At 47.6% G+C, this 23,226-nt stretch overlaps 1 protein-coding gene across 1 annotated transcript in view; it reads right to left on the bottom strand.

Moving 5' to 3' along the window:
• Window positions 1-5,882: 5,882 nt before the first annotated feature.
• The window catches only part of LOC126106525 (cytochrome P450 4g15-like), an 80,421-nt gene continuing 63,077 nt past the window's right edge, over window positions 5,883-23,226 (bottom strand). Inside the window, exons 6-7 of the mRNA XM_049912852.1 lie at window positions 20,929-21,129; window positions 5,883-7,438 (exon numbers count right to left, since the gene is read on the bottom strand). Of these exons, the coding sequence (XP_049768809.1) occupies window positions 7,004-7,438; window positions 20,929-21,129 (636 nt within the window). The 3' untranslated portion in view covers window positions 5,883-7,003. The remainder of the gene's footprint in view (window positions 7,439-20,928; window positions 21,130-23,226) is intronic.

Raw genomic sequence — 23,226 nt, 5'->3', positions numbered from 1 at the left:
CTTGCCATGCCATTTCCACCTGGGGCCTCAGTTGGACCAGCGTTCGTGCTGGACGTGCAGACCGCGTGCGACGACGCTTCATCCAGTCCCAAACATGCTCAATGGGGGACAGATCCGGAGACCTTGCTGGCCAGGGTAGTTGACTTACACCTTCTAGAGCACGTTGGGTGGCACGGGATACATGCGGACGTGCATTGTCCTGTTGGAACAGCAAGTTCCCTTGCCGGTCTAGGAATGGTAGAACGATGGGTTCGATGACGGTTTGGATGTACCGTGCACTATTCAGTGTCCCCTCGACGATCACCAGTGGTGTACGGCCAGTGTAGGAGATCGCTCCCCACACCGTGATGCCGGGTGTTGGCCCTGTGTGCCTCGGTCGTATGCAGTCCTGATTGTGGCGCTCACCTGCACGGCGCCAAACACGCATACGACCATCATTGGCACCAAGGCAGAAGCGACTCTCATCGCTGAAGACGACACGTCTCCATTCGTCCCTCCATTCACGCCTGTCGCGACACCACTGGAGGCGGGCTGCACGATGTTGGGGCGTGAGCGGAAGACGGCCTAACGGTGTGCGGGACCGTAGCCCAGCTTCATGGAGACGGTTGCGAATGGTCCTCGCCGATACCCCAGGAGCAACAGTGTCCCTAATTTGCTGGGAAGTGGCGGTGCGGTCCCCTACGGCACTGCGTAGGATCCTACGGTCTTAGCGTGCATCCGTGCGTCGCTGCGGTCCGGTCCCAGGTCGACGGGCACGTGCACCTTCCGCCGACCACTGGCGACAACATCGATGTACTGTGGAGACCTCACGCCCCACGTGTTGAGCAATTCGGCGGTACGTCCACCCGGCCTCCCGCATGCCCACTATACGCCCTCGCTCAAAGTCCGTCAACTGCACATACGGTTCACGTCCACGCTGTCGCGTCATGCTACCAGTGTTAAAGACTGCGATGGAGCTCCGTATGCCACGGCAAACTGGCTGACACTGACGGCGGCGGTGCACAAATGCTGCGCAGCTAGCGCCATTCGACGGCCAACACCGCGGTTCCTGGTGTGTCCGCTGTGCCGTGCGTGTGATCATTGCTTGTACAGCCCTCTCGCAGTGTCCGGAGCAAGTATGGTGGGTCTGACACACCGGTGTCAATGTGTTCTTTTTTCCATTTCCAGGAGTGTATTTATGTACCCAACTCATCTGGAAAGTCTACTACTTTCCTAACTCCCATGCTCTACACTGGCAGGCACGAGCATGCACAGTGTGTTCAGCAGGAATGCCGATGGCTGACTAAGCCTAGCTCAGCTTCTGCATGTTACTACACATACTGCGGCACCTTGATTCACACCACAGCATTCACACTTCTGAGAGACTGTGCATGCATTCCCCCAGCACACGCAGTATGCAGTATCGTGTGGACGCAGGCCTGGGCATAGTCAGTCATCAGTATTTGTACCATGTACAGCGTGCATTGTCAGGCCTGCAGGGTAGAGGACGGAGCCTCGGAGAAAACTGCACTATCCAGATCTGCTGCGTACGTGAGTTAAACATTAAATGGTTCGCACTTTACCGCGCACACAGAGGTCCACATCTGAATATGGCAGTAGGTTGCTTTACACCGCTTCTGCATCCAATGTTGTATAACCATGTAGAACTTTAAATTAACAGTCTCCGCAAATGAATTACCATTAAAAATATGTTAGTTCGTTGGTTTTAAACGGTACAGACGGTTGTTATGTTGCTAGGTTCAAAAAATGGTTCAAATGACTTTGAGCACTATGGGACTTAACAGCTGCGGTCATCAGTCCCCTAGAACTTAGAACTACTTAAACCTAACTAACCTAAGGACACCACACACATCCATGCCCGAGGCAGGATTCGAACCTGTGACCGTAGCGGTCGCGCGGTTCCAGACTGAAGCGCCTAGAACCTCTCGGCCCCTCCGGCCGGCTTGTAATTGATGCTACGTGAGGGTGATTAGGACGGAGTACAGGGTAGCACATTCTAAATACTGTTTTTTGATCTTTGCACAGGTTCAAACACACGATGCATTCTGTTCCCACCACCTATAAGATATTTTTTAGCCTAAGTGCTATGCACCCATTCGTTTGCTAAACTGCTAGTTCAGTGCATAGGAATATATAGGGAGAAAAGTACTAGATGCCATGCCCTATGACCTGATACCTCACGTTTTTTTTAGCGTATTGTGATTTGTAGGATATTGTTTATTCAGATTCCGAATGCTACCGTATTCTCTCCCGATACATCCAAACTGCAAGTAATGTGTATCTGGAATTGTAAAATATTTGGTTGCAATCAAAAGTGGAATATTTCCATAAAACGAAAAACGGCCTTGTGTGAAGGTGGGGGAGGGGCAGAGTATCCACCTCGCAACACACATTTACATACACAAAAATGTGCAGTTAGATTGCAATCACCACCTTATTCTGCACCTAAAGCTTATGGCTGCCGGTTCGAATACTCGTGATCAGCAAAAATGCATTATCCATTCTCATTATACTGTTACACTAAAATACCTGAGACAGGCAGATGTAGGATCTGAAGCCACATCTCCTGTAGAATTAAATACTTACAAGCTGAGGGGTGACTTGCGTAGAAGTACATACGTTGTTCGTCATCAATTGGCTCGTGAACAACACCGACCAGTACTAACCTATAACGTTACTGGTGACGTTCCAGAAGGCTTTCGACACCGTTCCTCACAAGCGTCTTCTAATCAAGCTGCCTGCCTACGAAATATCGCCTCAGTTGTGTTACTGGATTCGTGATTTCCTGTCAGAAAGGTTACACTTAGTAGTAATAGATCGAAAGTCATCGAGCAAAACAGAAGTAACATCCGATGTTCCCCAAGGAAGTATTATACGCCCTCTATTGTTCCAGATCCATATTAACGACATAGGTGACAATTTGAGCAGCCATCTTAGATCGTTTGCAGATCAAGCTGTTATTTACCGTCTTGTACAGTCATCAGATGACCAAAACGAATTGCAAAATGATTTAGATACGATATCTGTAAGGTGCGAAAAGTGGGAATTGACCTTGAATAAAGGAAAAGTGTGAAGTTATTCACATGAGTACTAAAAGAAATCAGCTAAATTTCGATTACGCGATAAGTCACACAAATCTGAAGGCTGTAAATTCAACTAAATACTTAGGGATTACAATTACAAATAACCTAAATTGGAACGATGACATAGATAATGTTGTGAGGAGAGCCAACCAAAGACTGTCATTCATTGGTAGAACACTTAGAAAGTGCAACAGGTCTACTAAAGAGACTGCTTACACCACGCTTGTCCGCCCTATTCTGGAGTACTGCTGTGCGGTGTGGGATCCGCATGAGGTAGGACTGACGGATGACATCGAAAAAGTACAAAGAAGGGCTGCTCATTTTGTATTATCGGGAAATAGGGGAGATAGTGCCACAGACATGATACGTAAATTGGAGTGGAAAACATTAGAACAAAGGCGTTTTTCGTTGCGACAGAATAATCTCATGAAATTTCAGTCACCAGTTTTCTCTTCCGACTGCGAAAACATTCCGTTGGCACCCATCTACATCGGGAGAAGTGATCATCACAATAAAAATAAGAGAAATCAGGGCTCGCACAGAAAAATTTAAGTGCTCGTTTTTCCCGCGCTCCGTTCGAGAGTGTAACGGTAAAGAGACAGATTGAAGGTGGTTCATTGAACCCTCTGCCAGGCACTTTATTGTGAATAGCAGAGTAATCACGTAGATGTATATGTAGACGATAACGCCCGCCCGCATTCTGCCAGACTGACAGAAAAAGCTGTGCAGGAGTTTGGGTTACGTTCTCTATCGTACAACCTTCAAGGAAATTTCTTTCCGCGTGGCTCCGAACTCTTCACCTCAAAACCACATGATTTGTACAGTCGCTGAATCGAAAAGTTACCCCAGCGGTGGCAGACTGTTGTAAATAGTGAAGGAGAATATATTATTTGATGACTAAAACCTCTGCTATGTGTATCTTGTGTATTTATTAAAGTTATGGATAAATACTGCGAATTTAAACACCGGCCCAATATAACTTGATCTCACCTCCATAAATCTGATTGCTGTTTTTTTTTTTCTCCAGTAATGCCATGGAATCGTTAAAACAACTGGTACGACAGTACTATACTCACTATCCTAACTTGGACGTGACGTCCTTTGTGGAGACCTGCCAAAGCAATCCATGTTTAAACTCCCTACATAATTAAAAAGCATAACTTCAATTTTAGTTCTGGAAGAAGTGTAATGTCGTTACTTGTGAAGCTAGGCATCTTATACTAACAGCACCAGTTTGTGAGTGGCTGGTCTGAATCCCAACCCCTTAAAAATAAAACCAAAATAAAGTTAAATAGGAGATTTTTGGGATTTGAGGTCCGCCAGCTATGCAGTACCCAAACATGTTTCGGCACCACTGTGCCATCATCAGTGGGTTTTAGTTTTTATTTATTCTGCAATGTGAACATTTTTGTTGTATGATTATAAAATTATGTGCATTTTTAGTTTTAGTTTTTATTTATTCTGCAATGTGAACATTTTTGTTGCATGATTATAAAATTATGTGCATTTTTAGTAATGCACATAATTATATAATCATGTAACAAAAATGTTCACATCGCAGAATAAATAGAAACTAAAACCCACTGATGATGCCGCAGTGGTGCCGAAACATGTTTGGGTACTGAGAAAAACGGTGGTTTCCGTGACTGGTGGACCTCAAATCCCAAAAATTTTAACTGCAAACACGGCCAATATAAGGAGCTGCAAATCAAACGATGGATATTAAATAGGAGAGTTGATAAGGTACAATACAGTAGAAACAAAAATTTTACATTTGGTGTATTTTATAAGTCATTACAAATGCTTACGCAAATGTTCTTTTAACACGGAAGAGTCAAATATTTGTGGCCGTTGTTCCTGTAAACACAAATTCAAACATTTTATTATTCTCATTCCTACTATTAAAGGCAATCACATACAGTCCTATAGTGATTATTGACGGGAAAGTGGAAGTATTGTGGATGCAGAGTTGATTCAGCATCAGCATTTGTGTGTAGCTCAGCACAACTTTTTCATATATTTCATGAAGTTACTAAAAATTTTGAATTCTATGATGCGGCCAACCCTGCTTTCCTTTACTGAGAGTAGAGCTGCTTCATTTATTTGTTGTATTTGTTGTATATATTTCAATCTTAGTGTTCACCTACAATTTTTATCCTTTACAGCTCTAGTACTACCGAAGTTATTCTGTGATGTCTGAATACATGTTGTATCATCCTGTCCCTTATCAGAGAGTTAGAGGTTTGCACATATTTTTCATCTAATCTAAGGATACTGAAAAGGTTTCCAGCACCATTCCGTTAACGCACACCTCAGTTTCTTCGATCCTCTTCTTTCTTAAGTTTATACAAATGTAAACTAAGGAATCTAAATGGAGGAACAGAACCAGTTGGGATTTAAAGTACCAGCTCGATCCAGGCATCCATTTGTGAGCTGGTTACAATAGGTCAAGCAATTGTTTCTAATGCTATCTTATCAGTGTATGATTCGTATACTGTTTATTCTGGTGATAGTTCGAATGAAATACAGTGCTGACGTGAATGTTAGATGGATACCATCTCTGGCCACTTTCTTTTCAATGAGTCTCTTTCCAGACTGCGACTGGACACTGAGCTGAGAACCAGCAGTAGATACGACATGTCTGGTGCAGAATGGGCGCAGAACAGTGCTACATGACCGGCTGAAAAGCGTGGAATCTTTGGTTGACCAAACTGTCCAGTTTGTATGTGGCTAAAAATTGCACATATACATGTTACACTGAGTGCTCATTACCACACAATATTATAGTTCATATATGAAGGGTCCAACTGTGGTGGCTAATACTAGACGTGGACTGTTGGAGACAGTAACACGGACACACTGATTAGGCAGATGGTGTGTAAGCTGAAGATAGGCCATTGAACTCCAGGTTGTTCTGGCAGCAGTGAGGTAAGTTTGGAAACTTCTCAGGATCTTTGTCAGCATAACTTCCAGCTCTAGCAGTGTGGAAGGTGGTACTATGTGCTGGACTCATGCAGGTACGCTTGGAAGATCATGTTCGGCTTCTTGACCACCAGATTCTCCCAAAACATATGTTGCAGGAATGGAAACCACATTGGAATGTCGACCAGTGCGTGGTGTCTCTTCTTTCGGACTTGTCCAAAAGAACAGAGGCCATTTCGATCCTGCAGCCAATTTGAATCAAGGCGCCAAGGAATTATAGACATTAGCTATCAGTGCCCATTGAATTATATCAACGGGCAAGTACAAAATTAGTGCTGGACTGGGATTGAAACCTAGGCGGACGGGCTGCCCACTATACCATCCAGACAGAGTGGTCAGAACAACTACACAGACTAACGTAGCACGTTTCCCATCAGCCCCAAATTCTCAACTTACCCCACGCCCTTGCTCATTAGCCTCATTACTCATGGCACCTCGCTGATTCCCATAAGAATACCCACTTGGTGTGCATCTGCGCTGAAAGGATCATTGGCCGTCATTGCCAGAATTGTATATGTGGTGTCTGTTTTTTCAGACGTCTCTGAAGAAACAGACACCATGTTGATCCTGGAGACACTATGACTCAAGACACAAAGAAATTAAAGCCATTGTCTACCAGAGCGTTGATTTATATCACTTGTATGGCGTAGTAGCCATTGCATCCCAGAAACTTAGGTCAGACTTGCCCTAATGATATAAATCAATGCCGACTGGTAGGTAACATCCTTAACATATGTGTGCCTTGATCAAAATTGTGTTGAGGGTGCTCTTACATGCTATGGCATTCAGAGGTATGGAAGCAGTAGCTTATTAGACTGACATTGTGTAGGGTGACAGGGAGTGCATCGTCGTTCATATCCTCAAAGCTGTGCAGCAGGGGGGAGTAGTGCCTCAGGATACTGGTCAGGAAGAGCTTGGTTCGATCAGTATGAAGGATACTATTCACATGCGACAGGTCCCTCCAGAGGCACGCAGGAAACTCTGATCGGCTTGACGGGGTGCTGGGTGACAGAGAGCGTGCCGCCTTCCAGGTCCTCCCAGGTGGTGTGTGGCAGGAAGCGGAAGCGCCTCAGGACATCTGCCAGCATGGCCTTCAGCTCCAGGCGGGCATACTGGTAGCCCACGCAGTTGCGCGGGCCCATCCCAAATGGTAGGTAGCTGCACGCGTGCTCCTTTCCTCCGCAGCCCTCGAGGAAGCGCGAAGGGTCGAACCTCAGTGGGTCCGGAAAGAATTCCGGCAGGCGGTGTGTGAGGAAGGACGTCAGGAAGAGCAGGGTGCCCTTAGGGACCAGGACCTGACCCTTGGACAGCCAGAGGTCCTCCGAGGCCACCCGAGGGATCAGCGGGACCGCCGGGAACAGTCGTAGTGTCTCCTATGGATCACACCAAGAAAAGAATCAAAATGTGGACTCATACTGTGTGTGCCCACCAAGAGTTGAGGAGCAAATAAACTTCTTAGATCTGGAAGTAACTGAAGTCTGAAACTGTAGGTATGTTAAACACAATGTCTAATGGGTAGTCCAGCAAGTGTGGCCGTGCGGTTCTAGGCGCTACAGTCTGGAACCGCGTGACCGCTACGGTCGCAGGTTCGAATCCTGCCTCGGGCATGGATGTGTGTGATGTCCTTCGATTAGTTAGGTTTAAGTAGTTCTAAGTTCTAGGGGACTGATGACCTCAGAAGTCCCATAGTGGTCAGAGCAATTTGAATCTTTTTTTTTTTTTTTTTGTAATGGGTATACGTGCAGATATTTTTATATGTGATACCTTAATATAAGTACAGACACCAATGAGTTGGTTGTTTTTTCTCCGTGTCGACCAGTCATCCCAAAGACGTCACCAACTTTACGACTTGATGTTTTCTGTATAGCCACAACAGCAACACTATGCCTGTATACATTTACCACATTGCATCCACATGTCCACACTTCAACATCCCCGATTCCATGAGAAAATAAGCATTACTGTCTTGCTTTTGCCACACATACCTGGAGGTACTAACCAGCCTAAAAACATACTTCACCTAATACCTATCTGTAATTATTAGTCTGTAAATGAAGTAAATACTGACGTAATGTTGTTGAGTACACCGTCCTGAGTCACCGAAAAAAATATCAGCAATTATACCCACTACACCTCGTACACAGAAGCGTCAAAGAAACCGTTATAGGCATGTGTACTCACATACAGAGATATGTAAACAGGCAGAATTCGGCGCTGCGGTCGGCAACGCCTGTGTATGACGACAAGTGTCTGGCGCAGTTGTTAGATCGGTCACTGATGCTTACCATCCCCACCAACAAAAAATGGCATATTTCAGAGCCGTGGTACATCGAATTAAAAAAGTACCTATGAGTGACACAGACCAACAAAATGAAAACAATATAATTAAAACAGTTGCTCATAATAATGGATATAAACGCATAATAATAGAAAAACTCCACAACAAAATGCAAACAAAAACCACAGATCCACTTAACAGCAATCCACACAACATGCCCAACCAAATCAGTGTACCACGGAAGCCAAACCTAAATATGCTCCTCTCCCATACATAGGCTCACTATCATACCAAATAGCGAACTTATTTAAAAAGAAAAATATCACAATCAACTTTCCCACAAATAATAAATTACAACAAAAAGTAATCCATGATGTAAACACCTCCAAGAGCCCCTACACTAAGTCAGGAATATACAAGTTCAAATGTGATTCATGCCCAAAATTCTACATTGGACAAACAGGCTGAAGTTTAAAAATTAGATACAAAGAACACGTTGATGCTTTAAGGCTTGGCAACTTGAACAAATCTGCATTTGCAGTCCATTTTGCTGAAGAAAACCATTCTGTGAAAAACATTGAGAACAACTTAAAAATTTTACACCTAGCATAAAAGGGAGCCACTATGAATATGCTGGAAGAAATAGAAATACACTCACGCAGAAACAGCATCCCAGACTATATCCTTAATGAACAAACTGAGTTGGCTAACACCCCTTTCCTGAAAAATTTCCAAATATTATTTTCCACCCTTCAAAGCAAATAAAATTCCTACACCTATCTGCAGTTCAAGTAGCAAATTTAAATGTTACTACAATTCTCATAATGCTAAATGTAAATAAATAATGTAACTAATGTAAATAAATAATAATTAATAATAAATAAATGTAAATAAATAATGGAAATATATATATATATATTTACTTGGAGCATCTTTATAATTAGTGTAGCAGTATTTACTCTAATATTCAGAAACTCAGTGTCTTTCTGTACTAGTGTAAAAGGCGTTTCAGTTACATAAATGAATATATGACCTTTTTCCAAATATGGAGCATCTTTATAATGTCACGATACATCATAGCATCTTTGACACTCATATGTTTGTAAACACTTTAACACTTTGTATCTATCAAAACATGCGATATATGTTAGAAGTCTGTTCTGCGACTAATATAAAGTGCTCAGTGATACAAATTTACGTGTGCAACGGTAGGAAAATGGTGGAAACGTATTCTGCGACAAATCTGAAGCGCACAATTATACAAGCTTATGTGTGCAGTAATGGGAATGTGACGAAAACTACGAACGCCGTCTGCTGGATGAAAACTATTAAAACAAGTACTCCAAACCAGCATTTCACGTGAGTCACATCCCAACGCAAATCTGTAACTCAACCATCTCTGTGGCGTGCTTACAATTATGTATTATTTATATTTTAGGACAACTAATCAGTAAAAAATGCACCACATGTTCTAATGAAAGCATGAAAGCTGTCTGAAGATGAATTGTAATGATTCGAAACCGGAAACGGTACCTTTTGGGTAAAGGAACTTCAAATAAATTTGTGGCTGGTTGCAGTCTCAACACAAACAACATTTGTCTTCAAATAACAGCCACAGTCTCCAACCATGTCATCATATGACAAAATTGTATTACAGAATCGACTAGTTATCCTGATGCATATAGGTGCTAGGCATTTAGAGTGGTTAGCTCTTCAGTGCTTTCAATTGTACACTACTGCACGTAAAACTCGAGTTATGGTGGTGTGATAAAACGATTTATTAATGGAAGCCTCTAAGAGTTCTTTTATTAATTATTTTGTCTTTTTCCGGGTCTGTGGCAATCCTATGGGTTATTGAAGTTTCCATCCACAGTGGATAGCCTTTTTTGTAGGTTGATGTATGATGACAGATGGTTAGCCACATTACTACATTCATAGGCATTCAGTTATATATTAGTCCGCAGCTTATATTAATATAATGCAATCTAATGCGTTTTGGTTTTTTATTTTCAGTATTCTTTAGTTACAGATGTCCATGTACTCAGTCTGTAATTAGATTTGACGGTTCTCCTTTGGTATCCTACGAAGTATTCATGGCGCTGATGTAGGCTGCCACATCGCCTAATTTTTCATTGCACTGAATACGATGCGTTGCAATACAATGGTATAATTTTAATGAGTGGTTGCGCTAGCTTCAGATATTGGGCTGAACACGGCTGTATTTTGATTTTAATAACTAACTAAAAATGTTTTTGCATACAGTCTAACTTTAAGAAAAATTTCTTTTGTACCTATGTTTGTCACTTACACCACAAAAGGTACTTGCATTTCTGCGACAATGTAACGCAAGTATCGTAAATATGGCGTATAAGATTTCTTAGCAGTATTTTATCATGAAGGAATCATCGAAAATGGTTTACGAACATTTCAAAATTTTTTATACATGTCTGTTTAGAATCAGGGTTGCTTTTAAATTACATATTTGACTTTTACTTATAGAACCTATGTACTACAGCAACACCTGTTGTGCTTGTGGCCAGTTCGCCTCACGCTCTGGCTATTGGCAGTTTGTCTTGTGGCGCCCTGGTAAGCATTACATGTTATAGGAACGATATTTTGGCGAATAGTTATGTACATAGTAATTTTAATTTAGACGCGCCAACCCTGGTAACATTTTTTTATTGTATCTGGAAATTCAGTAGAAAGTTTTTGTGTGTAACTGGCACACGACGTTTGCAGTAACCTTTATGAAGGTATGATGTCATTTAGTTCTTCTCTGTGTTAATGTTGCATTATTTGCAGAACAGTTTTTAGCAGTTCTTGTAATTTTATTACAGTCTAGAGAAGGTAACTTGGTTTTCACGAAACCAGTTATCCACAATGAAGTACTTTATAGCGATCTCGGCTAAGATGTTCTTCTTCTCCTGAATAAACACATAGATCGCTCCCTCGAGCACAACACGAGTAAAGTAATGCTGTTGTTTGATATGTACAGCAAGTATCCCTAACGAAACAATGGTGCGGTATAACTACAGGATTTTACTGCGCAATGTATCCCGATCTGTACGGGAGAGACGCCGCTCCTTATATACAGGGTTATTACAAATGATTGAAGCGATTTCACAGCTCTACAATAACTTTATTATTTTAGATATTTCAAAATGCTTTGCACACACGTAACAAAAACTCAAAAAGTTTTTTTACGCATTCACAAATGTTCGATATGTGCCCCTTTAGTGATTCGGCAGACATCAGGCCGATAATCAAGTTCCTCCCACACTCGGCGCAGCATGTCCCCATCAATGAGTTCGAAAGCATCGTTGATGCGAGATCGCAGTTCTGGCACGTTTCTTGGTAGAGGAGGTTTAAACACTGAATCTTTCACATAACCCCACAGAAAGAAATCGCATGGGATTAAGTCGGGAGAGCGTGGAGGCCATGACATGAATTGCTGATCGTGATCTCCCCCACGACCGATCCATCGGTTTTCCAATCTCCTGTTTAAGAAATTCCGAACATCATGATGGAAGTGCGGTGGAGCACCATCCTGTTGAAAGATGAAGTCGGCGCTGTCGGTCTCCAGTTGTGGTATGAGCCAATTTTCCGCGGGCTACGCGTGAAACTTGCCCGCATGCGTTCAACCGTTTCTTCGCTCACTGCAGGCCGACCCTTTGATTTCCCCTTACAGAGGCATCCAGAAGCTTTAAACTGCGCATACCATCGCCGAATGGAGTTAGCAGTTGGTGGATCTTTGTTGAACTTCATCCTGAAGTGTCGTTGCACTGTTATGACTGACTGATGTGAGTGCATTTCAAGCACGACATACGCTTTCTCAGCTCCTGTCGGCATTTTGTCTCACTGCGCTCTCGAGCGCTCTGACGGCAGAAACCTGAAGTGCGGCTTCAGCCGAACAAAACTTCATGAGTTTTTCTACGTATCTGTAGTGTGTCGTGACCATATGTCAATGAATGGAGCTACAGTGAATTTATGAAATCGCTTCAATCATTTGTAATAGCCCTGTATTTATGACGTTGTTAGCTAAGAAGATCGTGCTAGAATCAAAAGATGCAGAGTAGGACTGACTGTTAATACAACTACGCAAACATCTGGAAATATTTGACTATTTAGCATAGACTAACAACTAACGGCAACACCGAAAAGGTTTTGAATAGATATTTATAGACTTACGTCAGTTATTGGCTCTGAGCACTATGGGACTTAACATCTATGGTCATCAGTCCCCTGTCAGTTATTCTCCCAGTGTTTATGTGAACCGAACTCGATCGAAACACAAACACTTTTATTAAGTACGATAATGTTAGAAGCTTGCTTATTAGCCACAAATGCTGACCATTACACCATCGCAGTACTATGATCAACACTGCTGCACAAACTACGCAAGTCGAATGCCCTCCCTCCCCCCCCCCCCCAACACAAACTTCAGTTCATATCTCCAGCTTATTTCCCCCTACATTGTCACTATTACCAGGGCTCTCCGGCACTGGATTAGCACCTTAGTACTGCACGTAATGGGGAAGTCCTGTACCACATTTATAATTAAATTTTCCCCGAAATATTTAAGTCTCATTTTCATCTACGATTTTATTAAGGCCTGGCGATACACGCACACTGTGTCTATATTTGCCGAAATTACAAGGGGAGCGACGTCTATTCTGCACGTACCCTACCACCAGCAAAGTGAAATACCAGTCAGTAGCTGCCAGCACCAAGCGGATGCCCCCTGGGGTCCATATGCTGACCATATCTTTCGGAATACAGTGTACACCGACAGAAAAGAAATCGCAAGGAGGTGTTTTGCGATGTAAATGAAAGTTGTTAGCAGTGTTTCTATATCTTAAAGATGATGTGTATTGAAATTTCGCGCCAATCGCATAACAATGGCGCTAGTAGTGCAGTGTATACTTCTGTCTTTCTTTTGCTGGTGCCTTGTCTCGCAGTTCCGCAGGGTCGGCACGGCTAGGAACGGATTTGGGAAGGTTAGTTTTAGGGGTGGCCGGATGCCCTTCCTGCCGCCACCCCCTACCCGCCCCCCCCCCCCCCTCCGGGACAGAATTAGTGTACCCCAGCTGTGTGCGTCGAGTGTAATCCATAGTGCGAACGTGTTCAGATGTCTGCGAGTCGCGTAACTGAGGCGGAACGTGGGGACCAGCCCGGTATTCACCTAGCGGGATGTGGAAAAGCGCCTAAAAACCACATCCAGGCTGGCCGACACACCGGCCGACGTCGGGATTTTTTTTTTTTTTTTTTTTTTTTTTTTTTTTTTTTTTTTTTTTTTTGCAGCCGGGAATCGAACCCGGGCTCTTAGGAGTGACATTCTGTCGCGCTGACCACTTTTTTTCTTTTTTATATTTATGGACCGGTGGGGGCTCGGGGGGCAAAGTGGGCAGGGGTCGAAACCTGAGGCCTGGCCACAGTGTCCCCCTCACCACCACCGAGCCTGTGGTGCTTAGGAAAGTGGGAGAAACAGGAATCAACAGTAGTGGAAGGCTTTGTTATTTATTGATTTGCATGTGTTTTTGTAATATTCACTAATAGCATGAAATTATGGGAACACATATGCGAAAGAGAAAATGAAATATAAATTCTGGGTAAAGAAAAAGAAAGGAAAAGGGAAAAGCAAAAAGAAATAAAATTCGCGCAATCTGCGACGCGCTCTCCCATCCGCGGAGGTCAGAAGTAGAATAGATCGTCGGCGGTTGAAACTCAGACACCGCCGGGGGAGGAGGGGTGGGTGCCCTCTGTGCCAGGCACCCCCCAACTCAGTGGAGGTCTAACAAAGACCGCTCGAAGATAGTTAGCAAATAATGTTCGGTAACGTGGAGTGTTTTCGAGAGCTGCATGGGCTGTTCGTAAATAGGTCCAGAAGTCGAGGCGGGATTTAGGTCCCTCATGAAAGAGATAAGCGACCGCCCACCCTTTGACCCACGTAATAGCATGACATTTGGCGGCGGGAAAATGTCGGTCTTCCGGGTATAGAAACATTCGAGGCTCGACTGTGTCTGGTGGCACCCGGAGATAGCAGGCAATGATTTGCTGCACGAAGCGCCATACATCTCGCGATGAGGCGCATGTCAGACGGTGTTCATCAGTGTCCAGTTGCTGGCAAAGGAGACAAAGAGGGGATTCTGACAAGCCAATGTTGTGCAGGCGCTGCTTCGTGGCAAATTTCCTGTTAACTATGTGATACCACAGTGCCCGGACGTTCGTAGGGAGGAAGGGCTGGTGGACGGTAGTCCACACCATGGGCCACTGGATGGAGGGGTGTTTGGTCTCCATCACATTCCGGGGAACACAGCGCAGCAACAGGCTGTAAAAATCCTTAGTCCTAGGTGGGCGTGTATCTGGGAGACTGGTATGTATGTAACTGTAGTCGACGAAAAAGGTCGAAATATGGGACAAATGAGGCACGATATGGCCGACAGACACCGGTGGTGAGGTGGAAGCAGGTAGGAGGACCTCAAGCAAGCTGCGTGTTAGAGATGTACCCTGGCCCATCCACTGTTTTCTCATGGTACTCATGTACAAGGCTGCAGCTCGCATACGGACATTGACGACCCCGACGCCACCATACCGTGAGGGCAGGGTAAGTGTCTCATAACGGACTTTGAAAATTGAACCAGCCGTGAGATAATAGCCAAAAGCCGCCTGAAGGTTGCGCCCAATTGCAGTTGGCAGAGGGAGAACTTGCGCGATGTGAACCAATTTTGATGCCACATAAAGATTAATAAACGCAACCCGTTGAAGTGTGTCCTGGCGGCGCAAGAGGTTCTGGCGGACGTCGTTGCGGATGACGTGTAACAGGCGACGGAAATTCGTTGCCGCCGTGCGTGTGACCGTGGGGGTAAAGGTAATGCCCAGGTACCGGAAAGTCCGCACAAGCGGCAGTGGTGCAACTTCACCCTCCTGGAGGCCTCGTCCAATGTGCATTGCAGAAGATTTAGCGACATTCATGGCACTGCCAGCGGCAGCCCCATAACGGGTAATCAATTCGAGGACATCCCGAATCTCAGAACCGGAGCGAATGAGGAGGAGGAGGTCGTCAGCATATGCCCGACAGCGAAAAGTGTGTTGGCGTAGGGTGAGGCCAGAGAGCTTGGTCGTCAAGCCCCCAATAAGGGGCTCAAGGGCAATAGCATACAGGAGGGTAGAGAGGGGGCACCCCTGCCGTATCGAACGGCAGATAGGTACCGGCCCTGCTATACGTCCATTGACTTGGACACGTGAACTAGCACTGTCGTAAAGACGCCGGATGACGTCGAGAAACGGAGGGGGGATGCCCATTCGGGCTGCCACCGAAAACAGGAAAAGATGACGCACTTTATCGAAGGCGCTGTCGAAGTCTATAGCGACGACCGCTGCCCGGAGCCTGCAGGCCGCCGCTATCGCAATTAAGTCGCGGCATTCCCCTGTGGCAGTCTGTATGTTAATCTGTCCGCCAGGCGTCGTTTGCTCTGGCGAGAGGATATGAGGGAGTGTAGTTCGGAGCCGCATTGCCAGCAAGCGCGCGAAAATCTTGTAATCGGCATTGAGGAGGGTGAGCGGTCTGTAACTCGTGACCATCGAACCACGAGCTGGTTTGTGGACTGGTATAATGATGCCCTCAGCAAAGGCGGGTGGGATTGCTTGGTCAGATGTCATCAGTTCTTGATACATAGTCGTCCACCGTGGGGCCATGAGGTCCCGAAAGGTACGGTAAAACTCAATCGGTAAGCCGTCAATGCCGGGCGATCTGTTGACTGCCCCCTTGGCGATTGCGTTGTTGACTTCGTCTACCGCCACTGTCAAAGCATCCGCCTCCGTGTGGGGGAGGGTGCGCGTGACGTAATTCAAAATGGAGTCGTCTGCTGCAGTTTCAGCGTCGTCATCACTATAAGTACGACGGTAGTGCTCGACGAAAGTGCGGACGATGTCATTCTGAGTGGTCACCTGCGTTCCATGAGGCGTGGTCAGAGTGCTGATGATCTGCCGACGACGCCTTCGTTTGTCGGACACTATATCATGCATGGATGGAATTTCTAAATCCGCGCGATCGTGGCGCCGCGTCCGGATCACGACCCCTTGCAGTTTCCGGCGTGCCAGCGCAATTATCTTCGCCTTAGTTCTTTACCGTTCCAACTGGTTGTCCGGGGTTGGCGGTTGAGCATCCAGATCTCGGAGAATCGCGTAATAGAAGTCAACAGTGGTGCGATGCCAGTCGGCCATGTCCTTCCCGTATCTCATCAGTGTCCTCCGGATCGCGGGTTTGGCGCAGTCCAACCACCATGTCAATGTCGAGTGGTAGCGGGGAAGGCGTCGTTCGCAGGCTGTCCACGTTTCAGTGACTTGTTGGTGACACGAAAGGTCATGCAAGTGTGAGGTATTGAGTTTCCATGGCGCACGGCTGCGCCATACTGATTGCGGCGGAAGGAGGACCGTACAGATGTAAGCGCAATGGTCGGAAAAGGCCAGCGGCCAGCGTTCGGCGCCCCGTATCGCAGATCTAAGAGTTTGTGAGACATATATCCTATCTAGTCGGCTTACGGAATGACTTGTAAGAAAGGTATGGCCAGAAAGGTCGCCGCGTTGTACTTCCCAGGTATCGTGAAGCAGGAGGTCTCGCACCACTATACGTAGCTCCTGGCATGTAGTATAGTGGGGAATCTGATCTTTAGGATGCAGAACGCAGTTAAAGTCACCTCCTAGTAGGCAATGGTCATAACGCCCTAAAAACAGGGGAGCGATTTCCTCGGAATAAAACTGGGCTCTTTCATGCCGTCGGTCGGTGCCTGAGGGAGCGTAGACATTAATGATGCGTGTCCCCATGGCAGTGAGTGCCATGCCCCGAGCTGATGGAAGGAAGGCGACATCGGTCACAGAAATCCCGTGGCGGACGTAGATGGCCACCCCGCGGCCCATAGGATCACTCGCGGAGGCGTGGGCGGTATAGCCATTGATATCCGGGAGACTAGCCAAGTGAACTTCCTGCAGAAGGGCGAAATCAATATCCGAAGCCCAGAACATCTCCTGCATAAGGCGGATTTTCACCCTGGAACGGATGTTGTTGGTGTTGATGGTTGCTATCCGGTAGGCCTGGTGTCGGATTGCTGGAGGCTGTTCCACTCCGCCGTCCGCGCAAGGGTGTGGGCGTCGCAGCGGAACGTTATCCCGCTGGCCCGCAGGGGAGTCTGGGGAGAGTATGATTAGTGGTGCGGCCGTGACGGCGCAGGGTCCCGTAACGGCTCCTGCTCCTCGACCTCCTCCTCGTGCCACGCCGTGGAAGCGGAAACTGGTGTATCGTCCATTTTGTCTGCAGAAGATGTTGTAATTGTGCGTGGTGTAGTGTCGCCTGTGGGACGTTCATGATTTAGTTCAGCGTCAGCACGGGGCACAGGCTCACCGATAGATGTCTCCGCGCTCATTACGTCTTCGTCAGCAGTAGCGGGTTCTGAGGCCTCGTGCTGGTCGACGGTTACGTCCTCCTCGACTTGTAACATCTCCTCTTGGCCGGAAACGGTGCGACGTCTTCGCTTGCGACGTTTCGGGGAACGTTGTTTCCTTGTGCGACCCTCCGTGTCCGACGACGGAAGGGAGTCGCGTCGTTCTGGCAGAAAGGCTGCTGTAGGAACGATGAGCGAGTCGATCTCCATCGTGTTTCCGAGATCAGGGTCAGCGTCTGGTTGCGCCGGCATCTTCGGAGCGGCGTCAATGGCCGGCCGAGGCGGCGGGTCGTCCGAGGCGCTCTCCGTCGGTGTCCGGTCGGGCTCGTTGGTGGCGTCGTTTGTGGTGACCGGGTGACGTTGCAATGTGGTAGGAGAAGCCAGAGCAGCGGCATAGGTCACCGGTAGCACTGTAGGTTGCGACGTGGGTGGTTTTTCGGCAGCTGGAAGTTGCGTAATACGCCGTTGTAGGCATTCGGATCTAAGGTGGCCTTCTTTGCCGCACCCGGAACAGGTCCGAGGCTGGCCATCGTATATAATTATGGCACGGCATCCGCCGATCTGTAAGTAGGACGGGACGTGGCTTCGGAGATCTATGGTGACCTGTCGGACCCCGTTTAGGACAGGATACGTCCGAAATTGTGTCCACTTCTCTGCAGTGTGGCCATGGACTGTGCCGTATGGGCGTAGTGCCGCGACGACTTCCTCAGCTGGCAGTTCGAATGGCAATTCGAAAATGCGTATCGTTCGCATACCTAAGCCTGCGTGGTCGACGGTTACCTCCCCCACATTGCCATCAGCGTGACAGAAGCGGAGCCCCTGTTTGGTCTCACGTAGTATGCGTTCGCACGCCGCGTCGTTAATGATTTTCACATAGACCGTGCTGCTCACGATGGACAAATGTATGCCGATAATATCGGTCGCCGGGATCTTCACTTCCTCTCGCAGAAAACGCTCCACCTCGAGCGCTTTGGGTCGGGCATAATCGTTGAAGAAAGTAAATCGGAGTGTTGATTTACGGTAACGGTTCGCCATGGATCGTACAAGGTAAGCCGGCACTTAAGCAACGGCCGTCAGGAAGTAAACAAGGCGAGCTCGCGCGCCGCACGAAGTCAACACGTACGCGTCCGCTCTGTTGCCCTGCCGAAGGCAGACTGTGCTCTCGGCTAACCTGGTGGGTGCAGTGTACGCCGCCTCAACTCCATACAACATCGGGGTTTACGTCTTGCGATCGGAGCGTTTTATACTAGTCCCGTCGAGAGTCTTCATGCTGACGCTGGTGAATTGCCACTCACCTACCGGTGCGATATACTGCTTTGTCGGTATGCCTGTCGGCCCGACCACCCGTCTTATCGTTCCTTTTTTGACGACTCTCTCGACCGTCAATACGGGTTGTATGTCTCTGCCCTGCTACCCCCTGGAGTTCGCTTTCGTCGCCTCCTTCAACACCTTAATTTTTCACTCCCTGCGACCTTTCGAGTGGGCGAGAGCCGCACGCCACCTTGGCTCCAGGCTCAGGTTCGCGTCCACCTTGACCTCAGCTCGCTCCCAAAGGAGGTTACCCCCGGTTCGGTCTACCACTCCCGTTTTGTCGCACTTCGTTCGAAGTTCATTAATATGACCTTCATTTATACAGATGGCTCTAAGACCAATGACGGGGTCGGGTGTTCTTTTATTGTCGGGGCACAAAGTTTCAAATACCGGCTCCATGGCCATTGTTCGGTCTTCACAGCTGAGCTCTTTGACCTCTACCAGGCTGTTCTTTACATCTGCCGCCACCGACATTCTGCTTATGTCATCTGCTCCGATTCCCTGAGCGCCGTCCAGAGCCTCAGTGATCCGTATCCGGTTCACCCTCTCGTACACCGGATCCAACGCTCTCTTCAGAAGCTGGTGGACGTCGGTTCTCCGGTTACTTTTATGTGGGTTCCTGGCCATGTCGGTATCCCTGGGAACGAAGCTGCAGATGCCGCGGCCGAGGCTGCGGTCCTCCAGCCTCGGACAGCTTCTTGTTGTGTCCCTTCGTCAGATTGTAGCAGGGTCATTTGTCGGCGCATTTTATCGCTGTGGCATGCCGATTGGGCTGCACTTACGGACAACAAGCTTCGGGCCTCGAAACCTCTTCCCGCGGCTTGGACGTCCTCCTCACGCCCTTCTCGGCGGGAGGAGGTCGTTTTGGCCCGGTTACGAATTGGACACTGCCGGTTCAGGCATCGCCATTTGCTGACGGCTGCGCCAGCGCCGTTCTGCCCATGTGGGCAATTGCTGACGGTCCGCCACATTTTAACGTCCTGCCCGGATTTTAACACACTGCGTCTTGATCTTGGCCTGCCATGTAGTCTAGACGCCATTTTAGCGGATGACCCACGAGCAGCTGCTCGCGTTCTTCATTTTATCAACTTGACCAACCTCTCTCAGGACCTTTGATTATGCTGGTTCTTTTTTAATCCTATGCCTGTCAGTCTGTCTTTTATCATGTTTTCCCTTTTAGTTGCTGTTTTAAACTTGTGCCTGGCGTTGCATTCCTAACGTAGTCTGGGCGCTAATGACCATTGAAGTTGTGCGCCCTAAAACCACAAAAAAAAACTTCCGTGTATTATGCAAATTGGAAATTTGTGGTAAGTTCCTATGGTACCAAACTGCTGAGGTCATCGGTCCGTAGGCTTACACTACTTAATCTAACTTACACTTAGGACAACACACACACCCAAGCCCGAGGAAGGACTCGAACCTCCGAAAGGGGGGAGCCATGTGAACCGTGGCAAGGCGCCCCTAGACGGCGCGGCTACTCCACGCGGCTGTGTATTATGCATAGAAACTGAAGTAGCAGGTGAAAGTTTGCACCAAGGCCGGGAATCGAACCCGGTCCTCCTGCTTCCTAGGCAATGAGAATTTGGATAGACGAAGGAGGCGTGCCAGGGTGATGCGTGCAGTTGTGCGAACTGCTGCGGCAAGGTGGCTTAGCGGCTGGCGCACCTGTCCAGCAAGTGGGAGAACTGGGTTCAATTCCTGGCCTCGGAACAAATTTTCACCAGCGGCTTCAGTCTGCATACGGTGCTACTACGCTGGTGGAGATACGGCGCTGAGAGGGAAGAGTCTCATAGCACGCCTTACGACTACACCCTGCAGGCAAAGTGTTTCGACTCACCTTGATGACGCTCTCCAGCACCCTGAGGTCGGTCAGGTCTGCGAGGCTGGCCGGGCGCAGGTACTCGTCGCCCTCGCCAAAGACGGCCCTCAGCTCCTGGTGGACCGCATCCTGCCACTCCGGCTGTAGCGACAGCACTGCCAGCACGAAGCTGATGGACACGGACATGGCCTCGCTGCCGGCCACTATCACGTTCATGATCTGCAAGGTAATTGCGTCAGCGTTCGTGCACTGTCTCTTCTGGAGGCCGACAGCAAGGAATGGACATTACTGCAGGAAATACTGCTCATACAAGCGGCTGAAAGCTGCCCACGCACAAGAAAAGAAGATCACTATTCTAAAATACATCAGGTGTTCGAGATTTACTCGCGATATGGAAGTGAACATTGATCAGACAGAAATTTATAACCACCGAACTACACTACTAGCCATTAAAATTGCTACACCACGAACATGACGTGCTACAGACGCGAGATTTAACCGACAGGAAGAAGATCCAGTGATATGCAAATGATTAGCTTTTCAGAGCATTCACACAAGGTTGGCGCCGGTGGCGACACCTACAACGTGCTGACATGAGGAAAGTTTCCAACCGATATCTCATACACAAACAGCAGTTGACCGTCGTTGCCTGGTGAAACGTTGTTGTGATGCCTCGTGTAAGGATGAGAAATGCGTACCATCACATTTCCGACTTTCAAAAAAATGGCTCTGAGCACTACGGGACCCGACATCTGAGGTCATCAGTCCCCTAGAACTTAGAACTAATTAAATCTACCTAACCTAAGGAGATCATACACATCCATGCCCGAGGCAGGATACGAACCTGCGACCGTAGCAGTCCCGCGGTTCCAGACTGCAGCGCCAGAACCGCACGGCCACCACGGCCGGCTTTCCGACTTTCATAAAGGTCGGATTGTAGCCTATCGCGATTGCAGTTTATCGTAACGCGAAATTGCTGCCCGCGTTGCTCGAGATCCAATGACTGTTAGCAGAATATGGAATCGGTGGGTTCAGGAGGGTAATACGGGACGCCGTGGTGGATCCCAACGGCCTCGTATCACTAGCAGTCGAGATGACAGGCATCTTATCCGCATGGCTGTAACGGATCGTGCAGCCACGTCTCGATGCCTGAGTCAACAGATGGGGACGATTGCAAGGCAACAACCATCTGCACGAACAGTTCGACGACGTTTGCTGCAGCTCGGAGACCATGGCTGCGGTTACCCTTGACGCTGCATCACAGACAGGAGCGGTGCGATGGTGTACTCAACGACGAACCTGGGTGCACGAATGGCAAAACGTCATTTTTTTCAGATGAATCCAGGTTCCTTACAGCATATCATGGTCGCATCCGTGTTTGGCGACATCGCGGTGAACGCACATTGGAAGCTTGTATTCGTCATCGCCATACTGGCGTATCACCCGGCGTGATGGTATGGGGTGCCATTGGTTACACGTCTCGGTCACCTTTTGTTCGCATTGACGACACTTTGAACAGTGGACGTTACATTTCAGATGTGTTACGACCCGTGGCTCTACCCTTCATTCGATCCCTGCGAAAGCCCACATTTCAGCAGGATACTGCACGACCGCATGTAGCACGTCCTGTACCGGTCTTTCTGGATACAGAAAATGTTCGACTGCTGCCCTGGCCAGCACGTTCTCCAGATCTCTCACCAACTGAAAACGACTGGTCAATGGTGGCCGAGCAACTGGCTCGTCACAATACGCCAGTCACTACTCTTGATGAACTGTGGTATCGTGTTGAAGCTGCATCGGCACCTGTACCTGTACACGCCATCCAAGCTGTGTTTGATTCAATGCCCAGGCGTGTCAAGGCCGTTATTATGGAAGGAGGTGGTTGTTCTGGGTACTGATTTCTCAGGATCTATGCACCCAAATTGCGTGAAAATGTAATCACATGTCAGGTCTAGTATAATATATTTTGTCCAATGAATACCCGTTTATCATCTGCATTTCTTCTTCGTGTAGCAATTTTAAGGGCCAGATGTAGACCTACCCAGGCGATAGCAGCGTCGCCTGGCGGGGAATGACTGCTCTTCAGCCACACGCATGATGCCTGTAGTAGCAGTGAACGTGCTGCCCGTGTGGAGAATGGGGAAGGCGCACGACCTACCGGAGTTTGACCGAGAGCAGATTGTGATGGGCTGCACGACGCTTTCTGAAACTATAGGACTTGCCGGGTGTTCGCGGAATGCTACGGCGAGTGTCTTTAACGCGTGGCGAAACCAAAGAGAAACTACTTCCAGACACCCCTCATTACAGACGTCGTGA

The sequence above is a fragment of the Schistocerca cancellata genome, chromosome 10 (assembly GCF_023864275.1).
Source record: "Schistocerca cancellata isolate TAMUIC-IGC-003103 chromosome 10, iqSchCanc2.1, whole genome shotgun sequence".
Lineage (NCBI taxonomy): Eukaryota > Metazoa > Arthropoda > Insecta > Orthoptera > Acrididae > Schistocerca > Schistocerca cancellata.
This window is presented reverse-complemented; position numbering and strand designations above follow the sequence as displayed.